Source organism: Musca autumnalis, unplaced genomic scaffold (genome assembly GCF_047663935.1).
Source record: "Musca autumnalis isolate F117 unplaced genomic scaffold, ASM4766393v1 scaffold_5, whole genome shotgun sequence".
Classification (NCBI taxonomy): Eukaryota; Metazoa; Arthropoda; class Insecta; order Diptera; family Muscidae; genus Musca; species Musca autumnalis.
Genome location: NW_027412088.1, coordinates 153634057 through 153647709, shown reverse-complemented (window position 1 = coordinate 153647709; position 13653 = coordinate 153634057). Strand labels below are relative to the sequence as shown.

At 39.6% G+C, this 13653-nt stretch overlaps 1 protein-coding gene across 3 annotated transcripts in view; it reads right to left on the bottom strand.

Annotated features, from left to right (window-relative positions):
* Positions 1 to 13653, bottom strand: part of Klp54D (Kinesin-like protein at 54D) — a 63380-nt gene that overhangs the window by 8607 nt on the left and 41120 nt on the right. For all 3 annotated transcript variants that reach the window (XM_073957648.1, XM_073957649.1, XM_073957650.1), the window contains 4 exons: positions 8910 to 9087; positions 8632 to 8853; positions 4564 to 4704; positions 3615 to 3756 (listed from right to left, as the gene is read on the bottom strand). In XM_073957648.1, the coding sequence (XP_073813749.1) occupies positions 3615 to 3756; positions 4564 to 4704; positions 8632 to 8853; positions 8910 to 9087 (683 nt within the window). The remainder of the gene's footprint in view (positions 1 to 3614; positions 3757 to 4563; positions 4705 to 8631; positions 8854 to 8909; positions 9088 to 13653) is intronic.

Here is a 13653-nt window from a genome sequence, read left to right as displayed (position 1 = left end):
TCAATATCAATTTTGCGTAAAATTGTCTGTAATTATTGTTGATAATATAAAGTCAGGAACCTTGGACTGTTCAGAATTAGGTCGCCATTTAAGCTACCAACTTTTTACACTAATATGGAGACCCGACAGTATATCAGTGTAATAAAACGCATTTTACCCTTGCACTTAAAACAGGTGTTTTGGGAGTTTACGTCATTTATTTGACAGATATTGTATGGAATTGACAACCTAAATGATGCATGTTTTGTAAAACATGCTAAATGTAAGACTCCTGTCGCCGTTTACCGCCAGACTCACTTTAGCAGATTCTCCTTCCTATAAAGGTATCAGTTACTTCTTCTACTGATCGACCCATGATGTCAATATCGTCAGCATAAGCAAGTAACATGTGGCTATTGGTGAAAATCTTGCTATTTCTTTTAACATCTAAATCTCGATTAACCTTTTACAGCAGAATGTTATATGGGTCACACGAAAGACTGTCTCCTTGTCTGAAACCTCTTTTTGTACTAAACTGTTCGGAGAGGTTTTTTCCTATTTTAACTGAGGACCGGGTATCAGCTAAAATTATCTTACAAAGCCGAATGAGCTTTGCTGCGATACCACATTCAGACATCTCTTGGAATACCTTTGAACGTAGGAGGGCAGTCGAAGGCTGCTTTTTAATCGACATAAAGGTGGTAGGTGTCGATCTGCATCTTATAGGTCTTCTCTAGACTCACTTTAGTAGATTCTCCTTCCTATAAAGGTATCAGTTACTTCTTCTACTGATCGACCCATGACGTCAATATCGTCAGCATAAGCAAGTAACATGTGGCTATTGGTGAAAATCTTGCTATTTCTTTTAACATCTAAATCTCGATTAACCTTTTACAGCAGAATGTTATATGGGTCACACGAAAGACTGTCTCCTTGTCTGAAACCTCTTTTTGTACTAAACTGTTCGGAGAGGTTGTTTCCTATTTTAACTGAGGACCGGGTATCAGCTAAAATTATCTTACAAAGCCGAATGAGCTTTGCTGCTATACCACATTCAGACATCTCTTGGAATACCTTTGAACGTAGGAGGGCAGTCGAAGGCTGCTTTTTAATCGACATAAAGGTGGTAGGTGTCGATCTGCATCTTATAGGTCTTCTCTAGGATTTGCCGCCGTGTAAATATCTAGTCGATGGTGGACTTGCCAGATCTAAAGCCGCATTGTTATGGTACAATTATTTCTTGACCCTAGGCTTAAGTCGTTCTCACAATATCTCTGTCATAAGCAATAGGTAACAAACTTGTGTCCCTATTGTTGGAGCACACAGTCGTATCTCCTTTCTTATGGACAGGACACAGGATGCTAATGTTCCAATCGCCGGGTACTCGTTCTTCTAGAACTAGCTGATGCATACACCACATCAGCATTTCGTGTCCGTTTTTGAACAGCTCGGCTGGTAGGCTGCTATGCTGGCAGCCACTCCACTCGGAGACCTTATGGTCCATTGTGATCATCCTGATTGTTCGGGGTTGTGTTGATTGGAGAGATGATTATTGAAGATGGTTTTTGATGAAATGATTATTGGTGCGATATAGTTTTGATGGTTATAGAGTTGATGTAGAAAGGGGGGGTAATGACTTGACTGGTGTGTTGATTATTGTTAGCGTGATGATGGATATTGGTGTTTCAGACTGTGGTAGTGTTCGTTAATTGTTGTTGTAGAGATGATTATTGATGTGAAGGGTATGGTTCCCGGTTTAAGATTGAGGAACGTTGTCTTGTGTGGAGGTGGTGCTTGTCGTGTTCTTAGTTAGTTGAAGCCACCTGAGGCTCTTGGCAAGGTGTAGCAGATCTGACGGCTCTGTTTGGCAGAATGCTGTTAAAGGTTGGATGGTGTGCACACCCATGGAGCATTATCTTCTAGAATGGAGCATAGGACAGCGACATAATAGGTGCTTGAACGTCTCTATTTCTTTCTCATCCTCGCACAGCCTACAGTAGTCAGCCGTATCGCCTTCTTCCCATTTGCACGTTAGTTTCAGATCGGATTTCCTCATTGAGAACAGTGACACAGTGGTGGCTTCATGTAGTAGTCGATTTCAATTTCCGATCCGCAGTGTGCCAGTTCGTCGGCTGCCTCGTTTCCTTCGATGTTTCAATGCCCTGGGACCCAACACAAGGTGACGATTGATTTTGGTGGCTCCAAAGCGTGTTTGCAGTCTAGAACAGCCGCGGACTTGATATAATGGGGCTTGAGTGATTTTAGGGCCACTTGACTTCTGAAGGTAGTGCATGGACCTTCGATAACCTCCTTTGTCTTTTGCCAGTCGATCTGCAGTTTTGCTTGAGGTGGTGGGATCTTTGTCGTCCAAAGCTTTGGTCGTGGTTTCCTCCTCAGTGGCATTTTGGTTATGCAGGTCTGGCCTATATACAGATACGCCGGGTTAATGGTGGTTCCCTGTCCGCAGGTTTTGTAGTTTCCGCTGAATCCGAAGACAGTTTATCGCAACTGCAGCTGCTGGAACAATTGTGTTGTTGAGTTCGTTGTTGGATAAACTGCCTCGGCCTCATCAGAAACACGTCTCCGACAAGGGCTTGGGGAAACTATCCGCTCCAACATGGCCAGGAGCTGCCTGATCTGCTCAGCAAGACTGTCCTGAACGAGTAGAACTAGTCCGTCCCCTCCCGAAGATGTTGTCCTGTCAACCGTAGGTTGAATCTCGTCAGATATGGTCGTGGTCGTATTATAGTCCATGGGCGTTGCGGTTTTGTTGTCATCATTGGGTTTTGGTTTTTTTGGGGTTCCTGTTTTGTTTTTAAAAAAAAGTTCAGATCCATGTGTCATTGATTAGTGGGGGAATGGAGGTCGACCATGGCATAGCCCTCCTGTACCATGGCAAGGACTTGTCAACTAAGTCTATACTACATTGAGGCGCCCAGGTTTTCAATGAGGCTCCGTTCTAATACAGTTAGTTCCCTAACTGCAAACCTTGAAGGTGGGATTACCCCTGGCGAATGTCTTTCATCTATTACAACGTGATCAATTCGATTTCTTGTTTTTTAGTTTGGTGACCTTATGAATGTCGAGATACTTAAATCTGGTACCAATTTTGACATTAAAATCGTCTGGAAACACCGACGTATGCAAAGGATGTGGTGTAGGCCTCTTCGACAACTTCGCAAGTAAAAAGTATTTGTAAGTTCTTGAAACTACTTGCAAGTACTTCGCGGTTCTCATTTACTGAACATGTTTGTTATCGAAAGGAATTGTGTAAGTTTGTACAAATCTGTACAAACTTTTGGGTTATCGTACAGACCTATAGTCGTCCCCGCCCAAATATAGCACTTTCTTATTTGTTTAAATGGTTAATGTAGCAAAAGAAATGAGTTGCCCTTTTAGCAAGTGTTGGAACGCTTTTCGAGGTGTAATGGAACACTTTTCGGAGCAAAGATAATAATTAGCTTGTCTTGATTGTCTGTCAGTCTTGAGAACGCAATAATCTCTGCCTTAAGTGTATGTTCACAAGGACATTTTCTCACCCTAAGTATCAAACCTACCATCCCATGTATACAACAATTATTAAATTTTCCATTTCCAAATCAATCATCTATCCATTCATTCAATTTCACACTTACCTTCTTCCAAAACAGCCAATAAATCATCCAACTCTTCACAATCGACCGTGAATAAATTTTCCACAAAAAATCCACCCGATTTCTTTGACCATCGTACGGACAAGGGTTTGCGTTGCGAACCAGGATTTAGTAAATCAATAACCTGTTGAAAATAAACCAAAAATTGAAAACAATTTGAATATTGGCATAGCATGTCATGTCATCATAGTGGATTGGACTTATTGGGGGAAAATGTGCTAATGTCGTTTAATGGACAAACGATTTTAAGGACGTGTGGAACGTCAGTTAAATTGGCGTAAAGCAAAAGCAACAACAACGAAAAAGGAAAACCAATACATCGTTTAATTGAATTGACCCCATTAACCTGTAAAATGAGGGGAATTTCAGTATTTTTACGTGGATGGTGAGTGAATATGACGACTGCATGGTGCAACTGTTGGCTGCAGTTTGTCTGTCTGTCTGCTTGTCTATCATGTGTTGCTGTTGTTGGCTTTTATTTAAATTGAATTTAGTTTATTTCGTTGTTGCTGTTGTTCAGCACATTGTCATGCTAAAAATTGAGAAGGCGTGCCATAGAAGAGCAAATAGAAAAACCTGCAATTCATTTAAAATTCCACGCAAAATATTTAGAATGGGTCACCACTTTTTTAGATGCATGGCATGCATGGCCGTGCCTCATCGCAAATTCAACGAAATTCGACTTGTTTGTTGTCATAGTTGTTGTTGCCATTGCTTTATTAATTACAGTTTTTATTTGATTATCTAATTTTAAATATAATGCATGTTTCAGAATGCAAGAATATGTTTAATTAAAATTCCTTTTTTTAGGCCAAGTCTTTGTCTAATTAACCCCCACGACCTAGCACTCATTTGTAAATTCTTGCATTAAGTTTCGCAGAGGGAAATGAGTTTTTGTTTGTTTTTCTTTGATGTCTGTAATTGTACTTACCCTTTCATTGTAAATTTCCATAAATGAGGCTTTTAAAACAAATGATATATCCTGACGATTTCTTATCAACTGGAAGAGGTACACAAACGATCGGAAGATAAGACCATGTCGTGGATCTTTGTGATTCGGTTTGCCAAGAAACTGAAATAAATATAATATTTAGAGTTAATAAATGGTGCAAAGGGAAAGGTAAGAATATGTTTTAGTTCAGTAGTGGGATTCTTTAACGCATTTTTTGGTTACCGACAAAAATCGGTCAAATTAAAACGCAAAATTACAAATGAAAACTTGTGGCGCCCAACGGAATTAGCTAGATATAGAGCAGGGACGAGCTTCTTTGCTTAGATCGTATAGTGAGGGCGCCCACTGAGTTGTTTTTGCATTTGCTTCTCTCTCTCACGTACAGTGTAAATAAATGAAAACAAACAAAAACATAATGTGGTTGTTGCTTTTTTCACTCATACGTTCATACATGTCTTCGCTTTGGTTGTATTTCTGCGGGCGTCGCTGATATAGAGCTACTCCATCAACGGTGATGTTGTTATAACAGATCTGGGAAGGGTTAGGTTAGGTTTAAAGATGCGCAGCCATCTAATAGTATAGGTAACTGCTTCACTTGGAGACATTTGCTTCATTGTGTTCATCCTGGGAAGGTTAGGGATGGTGAAATGATGTAAAGATGATGGTGATGTAAGATGATGATGAGGTTGATGAAGTAATGATAGAATTTTAAGAGTTATTGTTCGATGAATTGGAGATGAAGAAGGAGATGACGTGGTGATAATGATGAGTTTGGGGATTTTGCTCGCAATACCTGCCATTTATTTCAAGCTTACAATCAACAAATTTTAAGACTCTCGCATGTCCCAAGTGTGAACTACCCCACGATTCTGACTCTCGGAGTCTAAAAGCCGTTCTCGCCACTTGAAACTGGATTAGAAGTCCAGAGTTTAGAAATGTTGCTGCGCCAATGTAATGTAAACACAAAACTACTGGTTTTAGTTGAGTAGGTTGGCGGGACAATTGAAAAGCTGCAGTGAGTCTTTCAGGTTTTTATTCATTATAGGAATTGAGGCGACTGCACCATCCCGAATGCAGTTGTGCTAAACATATGGTGACTTAGATGACCCTCACGGTAACGGAAAGTACTACAACGAGAGCATGCCAATGTTTTGTCGTACTGGAAGAATCTTCGTTTCCTCATGCAGGCGATCCTCTGATGACAGGAGGAGGCATCCAGTGGCAGTTCTAAGGACATCGTTCTGACAGGTTTGAATATTGATCCATTACTTATGTTTGCGGGCCATACTAGCGCCACCTAGGTTACCACATACCGGCCTATCGAGTTATATGTGGTCAACATGGTTTCTTTGTCTGCACCCCAAGGCTACACTTTAGGGACGTGGTCGTGACGTGATCTTACATCTCAGCTGCCGAATGTTATCCCTAGAATCTTGGAGTAGTTAGTGGTCGGAATTATATTAGCATCGTCATGGTTGATACAGAGCGACTATAGTCTTTGTGGCAGACATTTTAATATTCCTCGCACGTAAAAAGGTGGTGTTATCGATTAAAGAGGATTTCAGCCATTCACAAATGACATTAGGAAGATACCGGAAGCCAAGATCGGGCATTCAATCGCATGCGTAACGATGTCTACGACGTCTGGAGGGGTTGTAATACCGGAGAGGTAAAGGTTAAACAGTTCCAGAGATACCACCCCTCCTTAGGAAACTCCCTGTTTCAGCCCAAGGGACGTCGAATTCTCGTTACTGAGTTTCATGTACGACTATACATAATTGATAATTCAACCAAGTAAGATGCTCAACTCCCGTGTCGTCCAGCTTTTTCAGAATTACCAAGAAGTCTCCGTCAGGACCCAACACTTTTGATGAAGCTGTGGTGGTTCTGCTCGGTAGAAAGAAATTTAATGCAACGTAGTATATTTCTTTTCGCGCTGTCACTTCCGAGGTGTTGGGCAACGTATCGATTCAAATAACTTGCCCACCTCTTGGTATCTGTCAGTCGTAACGTTGCAAAACGTGACTGAGAACCTATCTTCCTTCTTCTAAGGGTTCGAGGTTGACTTTACCGTTGTCCACAATTCACTTATTCCATATCTAATGTTGCAACTTTTCACAATATCTAGCTACTTGTTCTGCTTGTGCTCACCAACCAAGCTGTTAAATTCCATTGTCAGTTCCCCCACTCTGGGTTGGCTCGACAAAGCTCATCACTCTCATTTGCTAGTACCACCGCCTCCGCTGGGACATTTGGTATCACTTGGGGTGTTCTACAGCAGGTCGCGAGAGGCGGTAGCAGCGATGATATGCCAAAACATACCCGAACTTTAGATGGTTAAGAAATTTCTCTGAAACGGTGATTGTTGAACTCTCTGAAACTAGGTCAATTAGCTTTTCAATGAATGATGAAAGTGCGGGCTTCTGAGGTGATGAAGTCGGGCAATTATATGGAAATTTTCTCACTCAAGGGTAACGACACGTTGTCAAGAGACAACATTTATAAGACCAGGTGATGGGTCTATATTGAACAGAATCGTGCTATAAGAAGGATAGCTATAGTAGTGAAGGTTGAGCACATGTGGCAATCCTAAAAAAAACTGATCCCGTAAGGAAGATTTGGTAGCCGTTATTAGTTGCTAGCCGAGGGCCACCGTATACATGGGGTTTATATAGAGGGGGAAAGTTTATAAACTGAGAGAATATGGAATACCTTGTCTTTCTACCTCATCTTACTGATATATGTATAAAGCAGAGCAAGGTCATTTGGCACCCTTTCACCTATCTTACCAGAAAATTTTGCCTTGTTGGAATTTGTATAGCGACAAACAAGAAGAGTTAAAAGAATGTAAGAACGATTGAATCTTGTGGCGCCCAACATAATCAGGATGATAAAGAGCTATTCAATAAACTGTGATTTTTCGAATGATAGCACCAAAGAATCCGTAGCAAATTAGAAAAATATAACAGTATACGGTCCGTTGAGTGCCGCGTTACAACAACAACATGAAAACTTCAAGAACAAACTTGGCATCACTTATAAATTTTTCGTGTGTTTGTTGTTTCTAACGCGCAACGCGTCGCTCAACAGACCGTATATATTTGGCCCCTTACGTTGCCGCGTCACTTTTTAATTAATTATGTTTCTAGTTGTGCTAAGCTAGCTCCAACCAATATTTTACGACCGTATCGCTGGTGCGATACTGGGCTCTTTCAGACCAGAGGTGAACAAAATGGCTTAAGATGGTCCATACAAACGACTACTAAGAAGAGTTTTGGAAGCAAGAACTTCTGATACGAGAAGTAAAGGAAAAAGAAGAAAAACTTGAGGGGATACAGTTAAAAATGTTTAAACAAAAAACAGCGAAGGCATGCTCAAAGAGAATTTTAAATAAATTCCAACAACTTACTCACAGGTAACTGTGTTGATGTTTTTCAACTTATAGAACTCGATGAGGTCTTAATTGAATCGTGCTGACAGCTTGCAAAAATTTTGTTCTGTTGGTTTTTGGGATTGCCGAAAAGTGAACATCATTCTCATTTACATGAGAATACTCGATGCTTAAAGAGTTCGATTTTTCACTAAAAAATCATCCCTTCAACGGGATGTTGATAGCGTTCAGTAAATATTACAAGGTTGTCAGTGTGTTTTGAAAACATTATGCTCTATAATAAGAGTAATGATGAAGTCAATGGGGGAATACTCCAGCCTTAAAGCAATCTATTAACCGAACGTAATATAGAACAAGCCATGACTTACGACATGGTGAATTGAAGAAGTCTTTGCCCAAAACCTCTACATTACAAGATATTCGAAGTTCGAAATAAAAAAAGTAAGTTGTATATTGTCTTCCATTTCGGAAGATTAATAATTTGGTAGTGGTTTAGAGCGATAAACGTCGACAAACTCTGGAATTAAAACACAACACTTCCTATTAAGTACAGTCCTACGACTGTCAAGTCAACGGGTAACGAATAACCTCCGATACCATCAATTTCTCCTCTAAATTTGAAACAAAAAGTGAACTAAAAAACCAAATAAACTTACCAAATCTGGTGGACCGGTTAATGTGTGCGTTTTACCCGAACCCGTTTGGCCATAACAAAATGCTGTGCAACTGAAACCTTCAATTGCCATCTCAATAATGCGTTTTATTCCCGAATAATCTAAAATATCTTCTTGCGTCGCTCCGGGTTCAAAAACTACATTGTAGGTGAATACGCGGACATTTTCACGATTACGACTTTTGGCTGAACTGTTGGCTTCAATCTGAAAAAATGACATATTATAAATAGTGACACAAGAAACCTTCGTTCGCAACTTACAATAATTTGACCATTTCCTGGAAACTGTAATATTGAACCATGTCTGTCTCTTTTCTCCTTTTCATTGAGAGGTCTTACCCGCACCACAACATTTATGTTGTCCTCTGGTGTTGATGGTTCACTACCCGTGCCAGCGGATTTAGAGGCCACAACTTCCAAGGTATCAGCACTGCCAATTCTGTAGAAAATGAAAAAGAAAATAAAACGAAATAAAGAAATTAACCTTGAATGTTTATTTTGATTGAGGATTTTTTTTTCCGAATAACTTGAACTTGAAATTTTATTGAAATGTCCATTTTTTGGGGATGAAGCAGGAAATTCCAAAAATAAATGTTGCCTAACCAACAGTTTAAGTTCATTGGTCATTCTTAATTTGACTGGTGGTGGGTTTTCGCTATTTCGCCTATTTTATTTTTCGTTTACTGGGAACAAATTTACATTTGCACGAATGTATTTAAGCGTTTGTAAGAATTTCCTTACTTTAGTAAGGTTTAAAACGCAATACATTTTCTTTACACAGTTTAACAGTCACAGTGTCTAATTCTATGGACTAATCGAACTTCTAGGTATTTTACAAACGAACATCTCCGAAGGGATAAGCGGAGACTCCTTGTTGAGAGATTTATTGGACGTCGAACATATTACCACTTTACTTGAAGAAAAGTTGTGCATAACTGAAATAATTGTGAAATTTGACCCAACAATCGAGAGGAAATTTATTTTCCTTCGAACCAGTTAGAACATAATTCGCAGTAAAACCAAACTCAGAAAGTGGATGTGGGGGACTAGCTTTCCTGTTGCACCAGTCTCTTCAATACAGACCTATCTCGCTTGAGCCAGTCTCTAATGATACGTGCATATAATGTATTAGGGTAGCAGACAGGTGTGGACTTGTCGAAGTAGACTTGCTTAACGTATACATCCCGCCGATTAATAGCTGTACTCCAGGTTTTCGGCCCCAAATTTTTGGAAGGTCATATCTGGCTGGTCTTAGGTGACATGAATGTTTATCATGAGTTGTGGCATTCGGTCCTGAACAGATTGATAGCTCTACGTTTTACACGGTCAATGAGGACGCCCCTACCAGAATTGGTGGAGAGTGCCATAGCACGCCATACTAACCAACCATCGTTTCAACCCGTTGTTTCTTCTGGGTCAGATTAAACGCTCGACTTCATCGCCTCTGAACTCCGAACTTTCATCAATCATGGGCAAACTAATAGACCTAGTTTCAGAGATTTCTTCAATCACTGCTTCGGAGAACTGCCCAACCCTTCTGATGTTCGAGTAGCAGAAAGGATGTTCCTTTCGGGACATCATCACAGGTGAAGCCGCTCTAAATATACCTACAGATCGAATACGCGAAGTGATAAAAGTTAAATTTCCCAGCAGAAGCGGTGGGGCGCGGGACTCTCAAACCTTGGAAAGAAGGAATATAGGACCTCAGCCACGTTTAGGGACGTTACGCTGACTGATGCGAAGAGGTGCGCCAATTATTTTCATCGCAATTTGTCGAGCAACCCATGAGTGACAATGTGAAGAGTACTTTGTCGCATTTGATATTTTGCTGCCGATGAGGATGTGCCACAATGTATAATGGATGATATTGCAAATACCAATACATTATCCCAAGCGTTAGACCCTGACGGTATCTCCATGGTAATGCTAAAACATCTACATGAGCCGGGGGTTGAGTATCTCACCCAAGTTTACAATCTGTCGCTAACCACCCACATCGTGGCTGAAGTCTTTAAAATGGCCAGAGTGGTCCCGCTACCGTTGTCAACCGTTGTAAAGACTCGTGAGGCTTTACTCCTCCCCAGCGTCAGAAATAGTTATTCAGTTGCCGATTATCAGCATGGGTTTCGTAAGCAGCACAGTCCTACAACAGCGTTGCATGCCATCTCCACACATGTGCAGTGTGACAGGAGAGTATTGGCGGGGCTGAGTGAAAAAGAGAGTTTCCCCAAGGTGCGGAAACTCTACTCTTCCTTATGTTCATTTTGAAATGCTGAACTCCTATTTGATCGATCTTAACAAACATTTTCGAGAGAAGAATATGCAAAATCTCCAACTAAGTCTACGGCCACTCTGTTCACCACATGAGCTGCGGTGATGAGCACGGAGTTGAATGCTCTGGTCGATTGTAATATAATTCGACAGCATGTTCAAGTCATTCGCGGATGTAAGAACAAGTTCCTCAAGTGCAGGCAAATAAACCTGGTTGACCACATACAAGGAGATAGTTCGGTCGGTGGTAACCTATGCGGCGCCAATTTGGTCCGTGATCATAAGTGCAACGAAATGGAACAATATTCAAACCTGTCAGAACGCCGTGTTGATAACGGAGGCAGCTGCCACGACAGAGAAGGTTTGGCTCAACTACGTTCAATATGGTGCGAGCTTTTGTTTTTGAAATTAAAATTTTCAATACATACATTTTTTCCGTTACACAAGACAACCCAACAAACCAACATTACTCGAACAAAACATCATAGTCGAATTATAAATTCTTGTGTACCCCCTGGAGAATAATGGAATGGAAAATAATGAATGTGTCGAACCGCAAAAGGAACGCAATTGCCCAACTCTATATATAGTATATATATAGTCTGTTATGATTACAGCTTTCTGATATCCACCATCACATTTGTGAGTCCGTACTTTATTTGAAACTTTTAATCAGGTGCAAAGCTTTACTGCAACTTGTAGTGATACGAATTGATGTTTTTTACTCTGATCTATAGCGCGACTAGTGCGATAATTGACTTCCATCTGCCACAATGTGAACATTTTGGTTTTTTGTTTTTTACATGATCTGGCACGTGGCCCTCATATATGTCTAGATGAATGAATCTGCTGACTGATAAGTCTTAAGCCACCTAGTCTATCAGTATCATCCCGTTGTCGCTTGTTTCACTGAAGAGGATAAATTTCCGATCAAAGGTAATTCTCCTTTGCAGTTTTGGCAAGAAAATTTCCTAGACTAATTTTTATGTTATGGTGAACACAGCGAACATAGCCCCTTTCAGGCGCTCGTAAAATATGTCTTTGGTTTGCTCGTATATGTCTTCAGCCTTTTTATCGAAATAGTTGCTGGTCTTTCTTTCTTTCGTAAATTAAATCTTCCTTAAAAAGAACCCGGACATTGCCGGAGCAGATTAGCAAATCATGTACTAAAAAAACATTTGTGGTGGTGGTCAATAAGGGTAGTTTTTAAACACTACGCCTCCACCCAAACATTTATGCTTGTTGGGTGAATAATAATGCATTCTCCTCTGACAAATTTTCCACTGTGCCAACATGCTGCTGGTTAAATTTATGTTTGTTGCGTGTCTCATGAGTTCTTAACCCTGCGTTTACAAATGTCAGTATTGGCAAGACAATAGCAAAAATACAAACCTTTTTCACAAATACATTTATAAATTTTTAAATATGTATAGTGAAAATTATGAATGTATTGGTGAAAATGGTTTGTAACTTTGCTATTGTCTTGCCAATACTGTCTGTGTGTAAACGCCTAGTAATAAACCATAGCAGGATAGACTTAAAGCAGCCAAATTTGTTTATTAGGTATATATTTTTATTTTGAGTTGAAATTATTCCATATCAAAAACTGTTTCTAAATTGCTTAAAATACGCTGATTGGGCGCCACCGAATAACTTTGATTAGAATTTTTTGCCATCCACACAAAAGGTCATGATGTAATCCCACTTGGCAGATTTTCAGAGGATTATAGACAGGTAACAATTTAGACTAGTCAAAAAATTTATATTTCAATACCTGCTCTAAATATATTTGTTTTGGCTAATGGAACGCTTTTCGAGTAAACATAGACATTTTTAGAAGAGCTAAATGGACCAAATATGCATATTAGGGCGGCTCAAAAAAAGAAACGACAAATTACAACAACAACCATATCGACATTTGTTCTTGTTTGTAACGTTAGTGTCACCGGTATTTGTAAACAAAACAAGGAAATGCCTATAAATTATTGGAATTTAAAAAAAAAAATATTTTTCACATATGATTGAATATTTTGGAAAACATGAATGAAAATTCGTTACATTTTCAATTTGAATGTTTCCTCAAATGCATAATTGTTGAAAAAGAAGAATGAACTACCTAATACTACCACTGTACTTATTGTATTTGAAAAATATCTAGTTAACATAGTTTTTCGTAGTTGTCATGTTATACAGAAATTATTAAAATAAATTTTCATTCGTTGTGAAACCTTTAATAAAATAACAGGTTATGGGCCCTTCCGCGTTTTAAACTCGAAAATTAAGATAATTTGTGATCATACGAAAAGAATAGCGAGAAAGGAATATGGCAACGAATATGCAATTGGAGAAACTTCGCGGAAGCGAAAACTTCGAAGACTGGAAGTTTGCAGTGGAAGCATATTTCCAAATGAAAGGTCTGTGGAAATCCATTGAAGGGACAGAAGATAAAGAAGACAAGAAAATTCAAGCCAAGGCAGAATTAGTCTTATTGGTGGACAAGTCTGTTTATCCTCATATACGAGAATGTGCAAGTGCAAAAGATATATGGACTGCATTAGCAAAAATTTATGAGGACAATGGCCTTGTCAGGAAAGTTGGATTAATTCAAAAATTCTGCTCAACAAAATTGAAAGATTGTTCAAATGTTGAAGAATATGTCAATGAGATAATCAACTCGGCGCACAAACTAAGGGCTGTTGGACTTAACGTAGATGAAGAGTGGATCGGATCAATG